At 38.5% G+C, this 16,612-nt stretch overlaps 1 protein-coding gene across 10 annotated transcripts in view; it reads left to right on the plus strand.

The window, feature by feature from the left end:
* The window catches only part of gabra1 (gamma-aminobutyric acid type A receptor subunit alpha1), a 32,632-nt gene extending 16,037 nt beyond the window's left edge, over positions 1 to 16,595 (plus strand). For all 10 annotated transcript variants that reach the window (XM_023281374.3, XM_035953400.2, XM_023281376.3 and 7 more), the window contains exons 9-10: positions 11,521 to 11,723; positions 12,419 to 16,595. In XM_023281374.3, the coding sequence (XP_023137142.1) occupies positions 11,521 to 11,723; positions 12,419 to 12,739 (524 nt within the window). In that variant the 3' untranslated portion in view covers positions 12,740 to 16,595. The remainder of the gene's footprint in view (positions 1 to 11,520; positions 11,724 to 12,418) is intronic.
* The last annotated feature ends 17 nt before the right edge of the window (positions 16,596 to 16,612 follow it).

Raw genomic sequence — 16,612 nt, forward strand, 5'->3', positions numbered from 1 at the left:
ATGTTATAGGCATTTACAACTGGTCTTTGCAAACACGGCCTGCAGTTCTGCCCAGTTCTCTGAATTTTTGTCAAATGGCTGTTGGTTCCAGCTGAGGCAGCCATAAGTTCCTGGTTGAATTGAGGAGTGCAGAATTTTTTGGTTTTTACTAAATGTGTTTATCACAAACACTTTATTTTGGGTGATTTTTTTAAGTGAGGCATAATGAAAAAATATTCTGATGTAACGCACCTGATTTTAAGCTTGAATTTTTTTAACTGTCCCAATGGGAGACAAGTAGCTAAACGATCCTCAGAAAGTCGAAAGTCTTTCTATTTTTACTGTTTCTGGCTCTGATTAATGGCATCATTTTGGTGATTTTTTTTTAAAGATAACATGGTTTTAAATCCTGCCGGCGTCTTTTGGGGTTCAGAGGATTAACGGCTAAAGCTCACAAATTAAGATGTGGCATCTCACTTGTTGAATTTGTGCACAAACAGAAATGTAAAAAAAGGACAGGCTGTGGTTTTTGCATGCTTGAACAAATTCTTGATCATTGGCTGGACACAGGGACTTCCTGGAGTCTCTGCTGATTGCCTGGAAACCTCACAGTTATGACAAACAGTGGCATCGATCTTCTCATCTAATACACAGCAAGAAATGTTTCCTAAAATGTCACATTATTCCTTTAAAGGACATTAAATGTTAAAAAAGACAGATTGAACATTTACTCTTTGCCATTTCCACACTGTCATGTTCTGTCTTTGCACCAATGACGTGAACAAGAGCTTTAATCAGCTGTGGCTAGCTGCAGTGGAATTTTAAGCCCAAACCTCAGTGTGAATTTAGATTTACGTGCTCTGAATATTAGACTCCAAATGCGTGCGTGTGTGTGTTTGTGCCTTCCCGTGTGTGATGTAAGTGTTCATTAATGCGTGTGTGTGTGTGTGTGTGTGCACATCGGCCTGTGTGCGTTATGTGCATGTGTGTGTGTCTGGTGTGTATCTGTCTGTCTGTCACACTAAGGTCTTACATAATACCGCCCAAAAGGAAAGCTCTTGCTAGTCTGCAGCATGCTCCGTAGCAGCATAGCACAGCAGCAGGCAGAATGTCCTTGAGTTACCTCACCCCTACACACTTTCTTCTTCTTCTATTCTTCCTTCTTCCTCACTCTCTCTTTCTCTCTTGATCTTCTTCTCATGGATGTCAGTGTCTCCCCTGGCCCACTACTTAAAGAGCTTTCCCAGAATCATTATATGGGCACCCGATTTTTCAGCTCTGCAGTCTTTAGCTGTTTTTTTTTTTTTTTTTTAACTCTTCCTGCAATATTTTGGTGTCTGTGTGTGTCTGTGTGTGTGTGTGTGTGTTTGTGTGTGTGTGTGTGTTTGTGTTGTGTACGTGCCACAGCTTGCTACCTGCGGTGCTCGTCACGTGTCGAGGGGAAATGAGGATGGCCTAGATTAGATTCAAACAACTATCTAGGACATGTGTGTGTGTGTCTCTCGCACTATCATTTCTGGATCTGCTCTGTGAGATTTCATGTATGTAGCGTGGGCACACATATGCAGGTGAATAAACGCGTACATATTTTCTTGAAGACACGGGGCGACCGCAGTGCCTCGGTGTACTAGAATGCCCATTCATGTGATTAATCATCTGAGACAGCGGATGAATAAGCCCGTTCTTCGAAGGGGTTACAATGTCAATATCGCCATAAATGAATCATTAAAAAGACATAGCAGACAATAAAGAGCTTTTCTTGACATCTTAATCCTTTGACCATCATGTAAGTCAAAAATTAAATGGAATATCACGTCGCTACACGTGTTTTGTGCTGTGAAGATGAAAAGTGTCACGACACAGAAGCTGTCGGTGATTCATAGGGAAAATCCAGGCTAAATTGGAAGGCACCTGGTAGTGTGAACTCAGGAATAATATGTTGCGTGTTCATGTTAGAGGCTAGTGTCTTCATGGACTTAGTGCTCAAAATGTTTGCTTTGCATTGGGAAATAGTTTTTTCAGCATTCTCTGTTGTCATATGTCTTCTTGTGTCTTTATAATGCTGATTACTGATTATTTTCAGCTAGTGCTTGGAATGTGCTTCATACATTCAGTTAATATGAGATTGATGCATATAGAAGGCACTTTTGACACAAGCACCTCAGTGTTTGTTAGGTACAGTTTCAGAACGCTGTTAAACTCAAATATTTGGCTCAAACATTTTAGGAAACATTTTAGTCCACATTAAGTTTGTTTGTGGTGTATGACAAATACGTTTCTATCAACATAGCTTTGCCATTTATTTTATTGCTTTACTTTTGCTCATCATTCACTCAACAAATTAAATATTAGATGGAGCAGGACTTGTTACCATGGTAACTCAGGAAACAGAGGAGAAGCTTTAAATATGTTGTAATCAGGTCCATTTTTAACCCAATCCATGATATTTTCCTCAACCTAACAGTGCCATTTTGGAGCCCGTATCTCACCAAATATTAAGCAAAAACAAAGCTAAACAGCAAACACCAGTCTCCTCGGTTAAAGTTCCATATTGGATATACACCTCATCCTTCACTTTATACTCCTGACATGGACTTTGTGGGCCTTTGAATCTGGAAACAATTCCATCACACTTATACCTTTAACTGGAAAAACATGTTGATTTCAAAATTAAATGAGATTGCAATGTGGTGGTATAGAAATATAATTTTTCTGAGACAGTGTTGGTAGTATACCCGATTATGTACATTACTTTATGTCTGAATAAGCATCTAAGTGTCACAACAGTGACTTTGATATGTCAAATGTCATGAAATGTCCAATAAGGGACAAGTCTGAATTAAATGTAATCACATTTATACACACGAGTGCTTTTAAACTGAATGCACACATTATTCTGTTGTGTTAAGAGAACGAATAAATGCATCACTGAACCTCTTACGCTCGAATAAAAAAAGAAAAAAAACGAAGTTTAACTAACCACACAACTAAAATGACTTTCATACAAGCACCGCCTCCATATATTTTTGATTTTCAATAATGCCATGAATGAATGCATGAAGTTTTTCAGCAAAATTCCTCTCATGCCACATGTGGGAAAATGTCAATTAGTCGTGTGTCAGACATTACAAAGTAAATTCAATTCTTGAATTAGGAAATTAATGAGAATTTTTATTTAGTGGATTCAATGTAAGAAACAAGAATGAGAGTTGTGCCCACATTGGCAATTAATTTAATTTTCATCATAAAAGATTATTCAAAGGGAAAATAATTTTTTAGCAGTGATGCACAGAAAGCTTTTATCTTCCTTCATTTTAATTCCCACTCCAGCTGTACAACTATTCCCTCCCATGCACCAGGTGCCAAATATTATGTGAGCATGATGGCTCTCTCTGTAGTCTTATTTGAAGTTTATATTGGAATAAAGCTATAAGGTGCATTTACATAAAAGACAGCACAAAGCCTGTAATGTTACATATTCTGTGTCTGATAAGAGTTTCGGAGTACAACATTTGTTTTTCGGTATTTTATTTACTGTAGGAGAAATGACTAAACTGTGCAAATGCACTTTAGTTATTGCTCCTGCAGACACCCATTCACAGCTTGGTTTCATTTCAGAACAGCAACACAATCCATCAAATGCCACACCGATACCAGGAAGCAGCTCCTGTGATACTATGTGTTTTCTTATTACAACAGATGTGATCAGGTTTATGTTTCCAACACACATGTCCAATGCTGACACAGAAACAGCATTAACATGAGCAAATGCAGCATTGAAAGCAGCGTTTCAATTACATTATGTGTCTATGAAGCACAGCCTCTGCACTAAATCTTTTTCCTAAAGCCTGCCCTGTAGATGAATAGGCAATTTAAAAACACAGCAGTGGGTAGAGTTATCTTATTTATCACTGTGCCGATTAAGAGCCTGATTAGTTTATAGCTAGTTCGGTGTAGTGGAAAACTGTTGGCAATTTATTTATTTGCAGTCCAAATGAAAATCAAAAGGAAAGAGCCACTGATGGCATTGATATGGTGTTTCTCTCTCTCACTTCTGCCCTCCCTTCCTCTCTTTCTCTGTTTCTAAGCTGTCAGGGACAGCAGTGCTCAGAAGATTAGCTTGCTTCCTTTGCTCCTCTTTAAGAGCGATTGGCTGGGTATTTATTGGTTTTCCCATGATGCTGTTTAATGTATCTGCTCATTAAGGAATAACACCTTGTGTGCGAGTGGGTGTGTGCACTGGAGTTCGAGTGTGTGCGTACACAGGCTCGCACAGTGCATGCGGTTTGTTTGCTATATGTGCACATGCTGGTTGTGCGCCGGTGGGTGCTCATAAATTCATGATTACTAGCTGACAACATTGTAGGCAGTGGTGCTACGGACTGTATGCATGTGTGTCTGAGTGTGTGTGCGGCACACATCTCACAGCTGCGGTGCTGGCACAGTCTTTTACCTCAGCCGCCAATCAACATGTCAATTTATTTCTTCATTTATGTAAATGAGAGGTGACGTAGTGATGCTGAACGTAATGTGTTTCTGAGTCAGGCTTCCCTGAGGCTTCAGTTATTGATAAGGCATGAATAAATGAGGAACTGCAGCACAGTGGGGATGTTGATAGACATCACACAGAGACAGCTTCACCCCTGGGACTGGTTGAAGGAATATGACAAAAAAAAAAAGAAAAAGTTGTTTGACAACTCCCAACACTACAATCAATCTCATTCATCAGATTTACAAGATTCAATACTGGTACATTCTTCAGTGTATCCATAAAAGATACAACTGATCCTCTTAATGAATTTGGAAAAGAACTATTGTGACTAAAATGCTAATTAATAAGCATGAAGCCATAAAATATTTAATTTACATACAACTTAGTTGGATCAGCGAATAGTTTTTAAATCAAAAGTCAGACTATTGCTCTTAACATGATAATCTTTGCATGCTAAATGTCAATATAACAGCAAAATGTTAACTGAATGCATTTTATTTGCTTCGCTTTTAAATGCAGAGTCTGAAGAAGGAATGTTGATATTTACCCAGTTAGATAACTAATGTGCCAGATTTACCGTCTTAGTTGCTCCTACTGCATGAGCTGAACATGCACAAATATACACAGCATTTGAGAAAATACGTATTTATTTAGATTAGTTGTCTCTACCTTTAAATAATTCAATGCACTTGGATACAAATTGCAATAGAAAACAATGGTCATGGTTAAATACAGTACAAAATGAAATACTGATAAAGTCTACATAGATTTAAAACTCAAGCTGGGACACGCTGACATTCGATATATCAATATTACTTTAATGTCCTTCCCCCTGACCTCAACCAAGCATAACTACCTCTACTCCAACCCTTCCACCTTCTTGTCTTCCTATGATGTCTGTGCAGTAAAATTATAGCAAACTGCCATGACATTGCAAGTCTACAAATGCTGTCTTTTTCCAATTTTCTAAATGTTACGGTGGAGGGGTTTTAGAAGTCTTTTAAGGCTTGCATTTTCAAACTTTGCAAATGTGTGACAAGCATTGTCTGTACTGTCCTTGCTGAGGTGTAGTTGTGCATGCAAATGAATGGCTCATAAAACAGTTCGTTAAAACCAGCTTTGCTGCAAGGTCTCCTCAGGACCCGGCCTAGAAATAGGGTGTGAGTGGCACATAAAGGGCTGTATGTTCTTTGAGTGAGCAGGCGTCTTACTTCACAATGGATTTTTGACCTTGTCCCACATTTTGATTGTCATGTTTGATTGGTTGCCTACTCAGTCAAAACATTGTTAGAGGCAAATTTCTGCTTTGAACCAGGGAGCATGACAGTAGAGCGAGCGATATTTTCCTGAAGGTTCACTCTCCCCTACAGAGATTTGTCTGTGGCTTGGCTCTGCTGCAGCGGCTGAGCAGTACGTCTTACTCACTCGCTTGAGATCGGCCCGATTAGCCGAAGCCTGTCATTCAGGTTGTCAATCAAGGGTGAAAGTTGGAAAAGAGCAAATAATAAATTGACAGAAGGATCAATAATAATGATGAACAATGACATTGCACCTCATGCTGAAAAATCGTTTGACCTTTGGCACAAAGAAAAAGTTGAGCTCAAAGAGCCTATTAATTTATTTTTAGCCATGCCTGGAGCAATTTATTTTCTGATTTGCAGCCTCTTACAGGCAACTGAGCTGAAAGTCTATCAGGCTGATTACTCTGATAGACATTCAATCAAATTTACCTTGTTCTGGCAGAAAGCTATTAACCAAGTGGACATTATCGGCCCCACATTTTCCAAAAAATGTGCTTTTGAACTGTTTGCCTTTGTGTGTAGTCATATCAAACTTTTCCATGCCTGAGGGAGCAGTGACAGTCCTCCCACCTCCTAACTGCCTGCCTCACTTTGTGATTCATCACCTTAAATCTCTAATTGACTTTCCCCAAATTTTCTTTCATATCCTCCTCTATCTTGTCATTTTTTTCCCCAGTACTCTGTACGTGTGTGTGAGTATTTGGAAGTGAGTCCCAAACAAAGGCGAAAAGCTTGTTAGAAGATATGTATCATATATAAATCAAGTGTCAGTGCTTGTGCACACTGAGCTAAATTGAGTGGAAGGAACTCTCAACAATTGAGTTACACCACTATTAATCCAGTTAGAACTTTCCAGATCAGTGACTTTGTTCATTAACAGCCTTCAACCTCAAGTCTATTAGTTACAACATGTCAAATAGAGTCATTTAAAACCAGCTCTGCAGTCATGTTCTAATGAATCAACTTGCTTGTGCTCTAAATGATTCCTAAGCAGGCCCATCACCGACTCAAAGGGGAATCTTGTTTTTTTCTCTCCTGGAGGTAGGAAACACCTAGTCGACCTTGTTAGCATAATCACACACAGGCCTTTGCACATACATGCAGATGATTGTAAACAATGCATTAGTGTGTGCACGCAAACCATCAGTAAACGGTGGTCAAATCCATGCATCATCAGTCACTTTAATAACAAATGGTTTGCTTTTCTTTCTCCTGCTTCTCCGGCTGTATTAAGACATTGGAGGAAGACTTGTTTCCATGACAACAGAGCTTGTCAAACACAGTAAAGTATATGATACCAAGCATCAGGGCGCTTTTGTGAGGACTTGTGTAATACCCAGTGGTGCTGCCTTCGTCCTCCCCCACAAAATTAACTGATTTCCTGGCAAACAAAATAGAGGACAGATTGACACCATACTGTTGCCACCCATTTCATCTATATCCCCTCACCTTCCTCAGTTCCCTTCTGCATAGCTCCAGGTATGTATATAGGCCTCCATGCTTCCCCCTACACATGTATTTGTGTCGTCTTGCTATTCCCTGTCCCTTAAAACACTCATTTATATTCCTTCCCTTCATCTTACCTCTGTACTCTCAGTTCAGACGCAGTGGATGTGAGGTGCTGCTCTTTTGTGCTCAAGCACCTGCTGTGTTCATAAGTACACATGATTGCTGGCAAAATCACTTTGCACTGGCTGTCCTCCAGTGGAGAATGTTCTGGCACCCACCACATAAGCAATGACACCTTGATGTAAGAGTTACACTCCGCTGCAAATTTCAAGACGCTCGTTCTCAAACTTGAAACAATTTCAACTGTGACACCGAGCTGCTGCTTCCAGTCAGATTAAACATTCATGGAACGCACCACATGTGTTGATTCTTCGAGTTTGTATTTGCATGCACCTAATTCGAACCAGCAATTTACATATACTGGTAGCGTTTAAATGCAATGTTATAAGGGTTTTAGAGCTGAGTAAAATGTTGCAGGGAGGGGGTCTTAGAAAGCTTCTCTCAGTGACAGTTCAGTTTCTTTAAAGTAGTGTTGCATGTGGTACATATCCTTCATTAATGCATTAAGTCCATTACATGGTGGATGATACCCTCCAGTTGGGTGAAAGACAGCAGTAGAAGTAGGGAAGTAAAGCAAAAAACTGCAGTGGACAGGGTCAGCAGCAAAATGTTTTTAGCCACCTAAAATAAATGGCCTACCTAAAAAAAAAAAAAAAAAAATCTATATTGTGCTATATCTAAAATATTTTCACTGCTTTACCTTGCTGTCAGGCAGCCCTTTTCAACAAGGACCTGAATCGATCTGGGCTCTCCTTCAAAGCCACCAGACTCCGTTGACAAAAACAGTAACTTAACCTCACAGAGTACTGGCGTTTCTGGTCTATTGCCTACACTGTTTAGTGCATTTGTGCCACTGTGCAACATTGATGATTTAACGTGTTATTTTTGATCTGACTTTGGTACATGGTAGACCAACAAAAGACATTTTTTGTGTACTGTGAGCTAAAATCACTGTTGGGACTGTCAACAATTTGGTAGCTTTGACAAAAGCAATAAAACGGCTGGAGGTCCTCATCAGAAAAGGCTGTCTAAAGGCAAGGTTAAGAGGTCAAAGTATTCTAAATGTTGCATGTACTCAAAGTGATACTTATTTTTTTAGGTGGACTTTTTGTTTAGACAGATAAGATGCATTTTCCTGCTACTACTGTCCACAGTAGTGTATTGGTTTGTTTCTATGGTAGTCCTGCTTTCTAAATCTTAAAGTTAGGGGCCAGTCACCATGTACTGCATTTAATACACTGACAAGTATCTCAAAAAATCTCCCTTTAAAGAGACAGAGCAATTTCTTTTACCATTTATTAATTTATGGGTTTACAGCTGCCTTAACATAATCTTTACTATATTAATACACATTAATTATACAGAACAACAGTTTTCTACATTAGACCACTATCATCCTTTACTTGATCTCATTTGTTGCAGGGTATTTTTCTTCTCAGTTCTTGAGTAACAACAAGTAACAAATGTAGACACTAAAACATTACATACATTTCCTCAAAATGTTACTTTGCTAACAAAAAATGATGTGTATTTGAACACAATTCTGTTTTGAAAGGGGAGGATATGAAAATCTGGAATTAATATTTGACTAAGCATCACTTTTTATTTTCAGATCTCCTGTTGCCATGCAGCATCAACACAACATTCAATGGCCTACTTAGCAGTGCAGAATATGGTCATATGTAAATTCTGTAATATCCCATATTAATATAATTACTGTAGCACAAATATTGCTATAATACGGTACATCTCAGTGCCTGCATTCAACTGTAGCTACCTTTAATCTTCATGTTCTCCCTCTCCATCTGAATCCATCCCATACGTGGGCAGCTGAGTTACGTTCCTACACAAAATTGGAACAGAATATCGCCACTTTTATATGAAGCCATTATTTGTTTTTTGTTTGGACAGCATGACTGCAGTTACATCATTCAGGATGAGGAGGTTATTCTTGATCATTCGTGTCCATACTAATCCAACGAAACAAATTATTGATCTATCTGGGGCAAAGAAACAAATCTGAACAATAAATTATCTCAGAATAAATAACTATGACCTACTTATTTGTTATTCCCTTTAGAGCCACAATGAACCCTAGAAATGTATGACTGTGCACCTCGTATGGGTTCTATGCAGATCTAGTAGATCCATCAGAGGTGTCTTGTTCAGTTATGGCTAAAGACCAATCATATATTTGGCTATGAGTAATGAGAACATAATAATCATCCTTTATGGTTCATGTCACAGCACCCAGTCAGCAATGGCAAAAGCATGTGAAAAGGGAGTGGGAGGATGAGCAGTCCGTGATTCATCACCTAACACTTCATCAAGACTGAGGAGGAAGTAAAAAAATAATTTATAATTGTGAAGGGAAACAGTATCATTTCAGGACACATGCAATAACTCAGCACCAGCTGTTTTTCCATCGTGAAGCTGGTGGACACAACAACAGCAACACTATGCAGTATAATACAATTAAATATATATTTAAATACACAAATAAACACTGCTTTAATGGAACTTTTTGTAGACTGCATTCAAAATGAGTTGTTAACTTAATAGATTTTTTATTTTGTTATCTTGGCCTATATGGCGAATTTTACTTTGTGGATTGCCATGTCTGAGATGAGAAGATTGCTACTCAAGCACATCAAGAGGGCAAAACAAAGGCTTTTGTTGTCCTCTTGTGTAAGAGGACAGCAACTGCTGTGTAACCAACCAGCATTGTCTCCTCCAAGTTTAACCAATCAGCGTTCACAGTTTTTTTGAGGGTCGCTCTGAAATATCTACACTGAAATAATCACATTTTCTAAAACAGTCCTGACAGAGTTTTGACAGGGGCGGTTCTTGTGGTCGGAACACACACAAAGATTCAGCTTGGCCTAAACAGATCCGCACTGGTGCCGAGTTAAGGATGCTTAACTGCACATTTGCACTGAAAGACAAAGCATGGCTCCATTATCTACCCCTGGAATCCTTTTGTCATTTAAAGACAAGATTTTGCTTCACTTTCCTTGATATTACCTTAGTTTGTCTGGGCCAGCAAAGGCTGTGTTTATTAGTTGACATTCTATAGTGATGAAAATTCAACATAACAGATCACAGACATCAAACACAGCACTGATTACTTTTTTTTAAATGTTTTTTTTATTTTCTTTTTTTTGTAGTTTACAATGACACCTACAGAGAATAAAAAATAAATAAATCAGTGACAACACATTTCCGTGGATGTCTTATGCATCAAAGTGTGTATGTACAGTACATGTTTGTACATAAACATCCCTCCACACAGAGCATGTGTGTGGGAGGGTCCTCACTGCATATTTTATAGTTCCTCTACAAGCCAGCTGTTCATCATGATAAACTGAATCAGTGGATTCTTTCTGCTGCTTGGGCTGATGTTATTCGGTGTGTAAACATCTGCAGTAGCCTGCTCTGTGATGAGCACCACACTGTTGGATATGCTCTGACCCAGTTCCTCTCTTTCTCCACAGTGTCTCATCACAGTCTTCAGTAGTAGTACACTGCTTAGTATGAAGCATTTCGAATTAAAAACATGCAACAGCTGTCTCAATTTACAGTTTTTGCATGGCTCATTTTATTGTAACTGCTTGTGCACTGGTGTGCAGGTCGAAATTAGAGCGAAAATCTATTTTTTCCAGCTATTACTCGTCAGCAGTATCTCTGACGGCTGCATCTACCAGCTGCATCTGTAGAAACCTCCACCTTTCTGAGACTATTAAAAGCACAACCTGCAAGACTGTATCAGCTGCTCACATAGATTAATGTGAATGAAATGCTTGCTCATTTGGTCTAAGAAAAAAAGAAACTTGCCATGCAGTAATACTATTTGTGTACTCTGGGATTCTATCTGGAGTAAACTCATGGTTATACCAGAATACTTTCACGACTCAGCATTATGCTTAATGTTTCATTCTTCTTCTTCGATACCATTAATAATACCAGGATACTACATATACTGTCTATTCATGCATGGCACACACATGACAAATGACTTTTACCAGGGCCTCATCATGAATCTGAATTTGTTCTTAATGACTTGCTTGTTAAAATGTTGATGGAAAAACTAAGAATAATAATTAATCCTGACAGCACCTGAACCATCTGAGAATTGATCCGACTTCACATAATCCATCTTGTCTCTGTATCTCCCTGCAGGAGTGACCACCGTCCTGACCATGACCACACTCAGTATCAGTGCCAGGAACTCTCTCCCTAAAGTGGCCTACGCTACAGCTATGGACTGGTTCATCGCCGTCTGCTACGCCTTCGTCTTCTCGGCCCTCATTGAGTTTGCCACAGTCAACTACTTCACCAAGAGGGGTTACGCCTGGGATGGAAAAAGTGTGGTGCCAGAGAAGGTATTTGAAGCACCTTGCTGTTTAAAAAAAAAAAAAAAAGTATTCCTTTCTTATTCCTAAGGAGGCCCTCAGTTTGACATAATATGGTTTGTTAGGCGATGATATGGAACATGACTGCAATGATTGCTGTCAGTATGAAGGCAAATCTGTGTTTCCAGGGGTGGAAGGAACCTTCATCACACCAGTCACTGAGGATAACATAGAATTACATATATAGATTTTTCTTTCCAACAGCCTCTTTTTGGCATCAGGACAGCACTTAGCCGCTGATGGCACTGGATCAGGCAGGGAGCAGTTAGTTGTTGTCGCCAGCTCATCTAACAGAAAATGCGATTTGAGTAACATGACATGAACATTAATAGTTTAGTGTTCATCTTGTGCTTTCTGCTCGACTTGTCTCTATACTGCAGTTAGCAGCACCAGACTATGGCCAGCCATTTTTGAAAAAAAAAAAAAAAAAAAAAGCCTAATATTAATGTTTACAAAGTTGAGATTTGTGTTATTCTGAAATGTAGAAATGTGAGAAATTAATACTGAATATTCACCAGGCTTCTGATTGACACATTAGCATCAGTAACTGTGCAATAAGATACAATATGTAGCCTTAAACAAGCAGTGTATACAGATATGCGAGTCCCAGTTCAAGCTTTGACATTTTTGCTTTTCCCAATTCTTTCTCTGACAAATACAACCAGCAAAAGAAGAAGAAGGAGTCCCTCCTCAAGAAGAACAACACCACAGCCTACCCAGCTGCCACTGCTACAGCCTTCGCCCCCAATATTGCCAGGGACCCTGGATTGGCCACAATCGCCAAAAGCGCCCCGCCACCCCCAACTGAGCCCAAGGAGGAGCCAAAGCCCAAGCCTCCAGAGGCCAAGAAGACCTTTAACAGTGTGAGCAAGATAGACAGGATTGCCAGAATAGCCTTCCCTCTGCTCTTTGGAACCTTTAACTTGGTCTACTGGGCGACCTACTTGAATAAGAAGCCCAAATTGCAGGGGATGAATCCACACTAATCCATGTTTCATTCCTTTTAAAAAAAATATATACCTGTAATTATTTCATTTTCTTTCTTATTCCTCTTTAAAAAAAAAAAAAACTGTGTTTATTTTCAGACGAACATGGTGTCCATGCAGGTTTGAATTCCCAGTTGTTGCATTGCTTCTATGTTTACCTAAATTTGGAAGATTTTGAAAAAACAAAATACAGAAAAAAAGGATGATAACAATACAAACTTTTGAGAGGGTGTTGTTCAGGTCTGGGATGATGCTACTAAGAAAATGCTACTATAAATATATAGCCAAGAGAATGCTATTCTACAACTGCACATAGCCCAAACTTGTTAAGGGGCTTTTGTTTCTATGTTTGTTTCATTTTCTTTTCGTTTATTCGATTTCATTTGAACATAGAATCACAGTAAAAGGCACTTGTGTATATGCATGGGCAGGGCATCTTATTATTTCTGTTTATTTATTCAAAATACAGATCAACATTGACTGGTGGCTTAGTTTATTTGAAATCCGCAGGAAAATGCTACACTCAGTCTCTTTCAAAAATATCTTCCATTCTCTGTAGATGTTTTATGAGATTAATTATGTCATTCTTCAAAAATATGTTAGGGTTTCTGCAATAGCAATAAAACATGTCTCAGTGGACACACTATTTATTTAGGGATCGAAAAAAATACAAAAATCCAATCATCTCTGTGCTCAACATTGAAAATATATTAATTTCCTTTCACAGCATTGTAAATATTATCAGGTGTTAGAGATGTCAATATTATGTTAAAGCTTTGCAAAGTGTAACTAAAGGGTATGTGAATTGAATACATGGAAAGGTAAACTTTTTTTATTTAAATTATTTTTGTTCTCTTTATGATACTTTCTACAAAAAAAAGTATATAATGGTCTAATTCATGCTTAAGTGACTGTTTCTCGCCAAGTTAACGTTCCATTCAAAGCTGCTTTCACACTGAAGTAAAATATTATTCAATCGTGTGTTCATGTACACACCGACGGCAACAACAGCAACAACAATATCAATGGTATAAACTGAGATTGGCTAGATACAAGTAAGAATGTACAAATCATCTCAAATCCTGGAGTGCATTTTACATTTAGAATTAAAACACTCATTGTTTACTTAGTTTTGTTTGGTCTTTTGGCGTTTTCGACTATTTATGGTAGGGCTTTCAGTTGCCAAAAACACCATTTATAGGAAAGTTCAGTTAGCGTCAGTTAAAAGTAAAGGGGTTGGGCACACTGAGACGGAGGAGAAGTGCCTTTTCCATTTTCTGAGTTGAAGCTGTGATGGCTATTACTTTGTTGATTGACGGCGCATCTGTATTTTCCACCCCACTGTGTCCCCTGACCGTGTTTACCATAGTACCCCATCTCCATTCAGTTGAAAATTGAGACATAACACTCAGAAAGTACCAGCTACACTGCCTTCAGTATCACATGCCCGTTTGGACTCATTTGTTGCTGCTTGTTGGTGAGCAACAGCGAAAGACAGGGACAGAGACAGAAAGAGACAAAGAGAAAGGAGACGTTGAGTTGAAGTGGCACTGTAATCTTACTTTAGCCGGCGCTGTGTTTCGCACAGAGGACTTGTCTTGTAGTTCTACGATAGTGATGAAGATGAATATATTTTTGTAGCATGATGTCAATCCCTCTTCCGAGAAAAACCAACAGAAACTAACGCAAATGTGAAAAGAATGCTTTTGTTTTGTTCTTTTTTTTGTCTTAAACATTGCTTGCTTCTTTCTTTTTAGTTTTCTTTTAAACTTAGAAAAACACACAAACTTTAGGGAAAATTGCTTCTTCTCTGATGTGGCATGTTAAGGTTTCTAAACAGTCCATTTTAAATTATGTTAATGTAGCAATATTAATTAGCAAGGGCTTTTCTTAGGACCTGAACCTGGCACTCAGCCTGGGAGTGACATCCATTGTAGCTTTACACTGACCCCTCTCTACTTGTAGTTTCATCTGTATGCTGTACATGGAAATTTAACCTCTTCTGTTTAGATTTGGTTAAAGATAACAAGCATTGCATTGTGTGTCCACCTTGGGTTCTGAAGCCTCTGGCTACCACTCTAACCTTGTTTGGCAAAGATTCACGAGTGAGGGTGCACTGCATCGCATTATTGATTCTCAGTGTGCTTTGTTGAATATGTTTACAGGGCACTGAACAGGCCAAAAGGCATATTAGAACCATACAGTACGCTCTGTATGTTTGTGCGCTGGAGTGAATGGATTGCGCTATTACCAGAAGGAACTGAAAAAGAGACTGGTGGTTGTTGCTATTGTTATTATTTGCATTACCATAATGACCAATACTGAATTTATCCCCTAATGGCAGACATCTTTTCAAGCATATGCAAGCAGTCAACTGTTCACAGCCACTTAACCTACAAGCAGAGGGTCAAGGAACTGCAAAGTTCAGGGTGAAGAGTTGTATAAAGATATTTGAACTCTAAACTATTGTATGTATGTTTATTATCATGAAGAAAAAATATATATACATATGTAAAATACATAATGCATACAGTATTTGATTCTATTAATGAAGATATTAGCTAAGATGATGATGAATATTGTTTGTATTATCAACCTATTGTTATGCGTTTTGCACATTTAGAAGAACAATAACATTACATTTATGTAGTCAGCTTCGTGCTATGCAAGGACAGCTTTGAACCACATCATTGACCTTCTCTCCCTGACCATTGTGCTTCAGATTTACAAGTTATTATAAAAAAGAATGAAAAAAAGCTTAGCTTTTCTATCAGCTGTGCACCCATTTGCTTCTCCCCCCCGACCATGGCTATACAGGGTGACATCAAAGAAAACAGTGGATTATCTCTTTTGTTTGCGCTTTGGATTTGTCGGTGGTTGAAGGGAAAATGGCTTTCGTTGTTGATTGCACTTTTTCTCCAGAGACATGCAATAAAGTGATTGAGCTGAAAATACCAGGAGCAAAACTGTAACAAGATCACCTTGTTAATAATATTTCCGTTCAGTTCTTGAGCTTGTTTGTCATTACAAAAATGAAAAGAGGTGAAAGTGTTATTTTGTTAAATGGATAATTTTGTTTATCTTTCGCTCTCCAAAGCTCAGCGATATTACAGGGAGCACCAGGCGCAGTTTTGACTTTGACAGAGTAAACATGAATTTTCTACTTTTCTGTTGGAAGTATCTTTGCTAAAGCCCCAAGCTTCTACTCCAAGCCGGATAAAACAAACGCTGTTGAGCATTTACAAATATTTTGGAGCTGGGTCTGATTTTGCTACATTTAATGCTCCAGAGAGAGAATGTTAAAAAAATATGAGGCACAGTGCAATCATGAGCTTCCAACTTTTACCTTCACACTCATAAGCAGAGCATACATGTAAATATCACATTTGTAGGCACATCAGTCATTTCTTTCATTATGTTTGATGCAAGGTCCATTGCAGTTCTCAGCAGCACTTGCTTTTCAACATTGAGTCTTTGGTTATTCCTAGATACCTACTGGAGTTTTTTCTTGTATTTTTATCAAGCAAAATATGTTCTGATTTTCACTGAAATGTAAAAAAAAAAAACTAATTTTCTAAAGCACAAACGTTGATTAGGGTAAGAGAAATTAGAATGAGACTGTATACATATGGACACGAAAAAAACAATGACACAAACTTACAAAACGCACACAAGCTCACAAACCCACATACAGTACATATGCTGGTAGTTCCAGGATACTGACAAAGGGTTCTGATGGATGTAGAAGAAATGGTGAACCTTCTGTAAATGTTTTCTTTTGTTTCTTTTGGTTATGATATGGCCCTGTAAAATCTGATTCTCTGCATTAGTCTTTAATAAAAAGAAAACAAATGAATGTCGTGGCTATACCTC

This window comes from Amphiprion ocellaris, chromosome 14, assembly GCF_022539595.1.
Source record: "Amphiprion ocellaris isolate individual 3 ecotype Okinawa chromosome 14, ASM2253959v1, whole genome shotgun sequence".
NCBI classification, from domain to species: Eukaryota; Metazoa; Chordata; class Actinopteri; family Pomacentridae; genus Amphiprion; species Amphiprion ocellaris.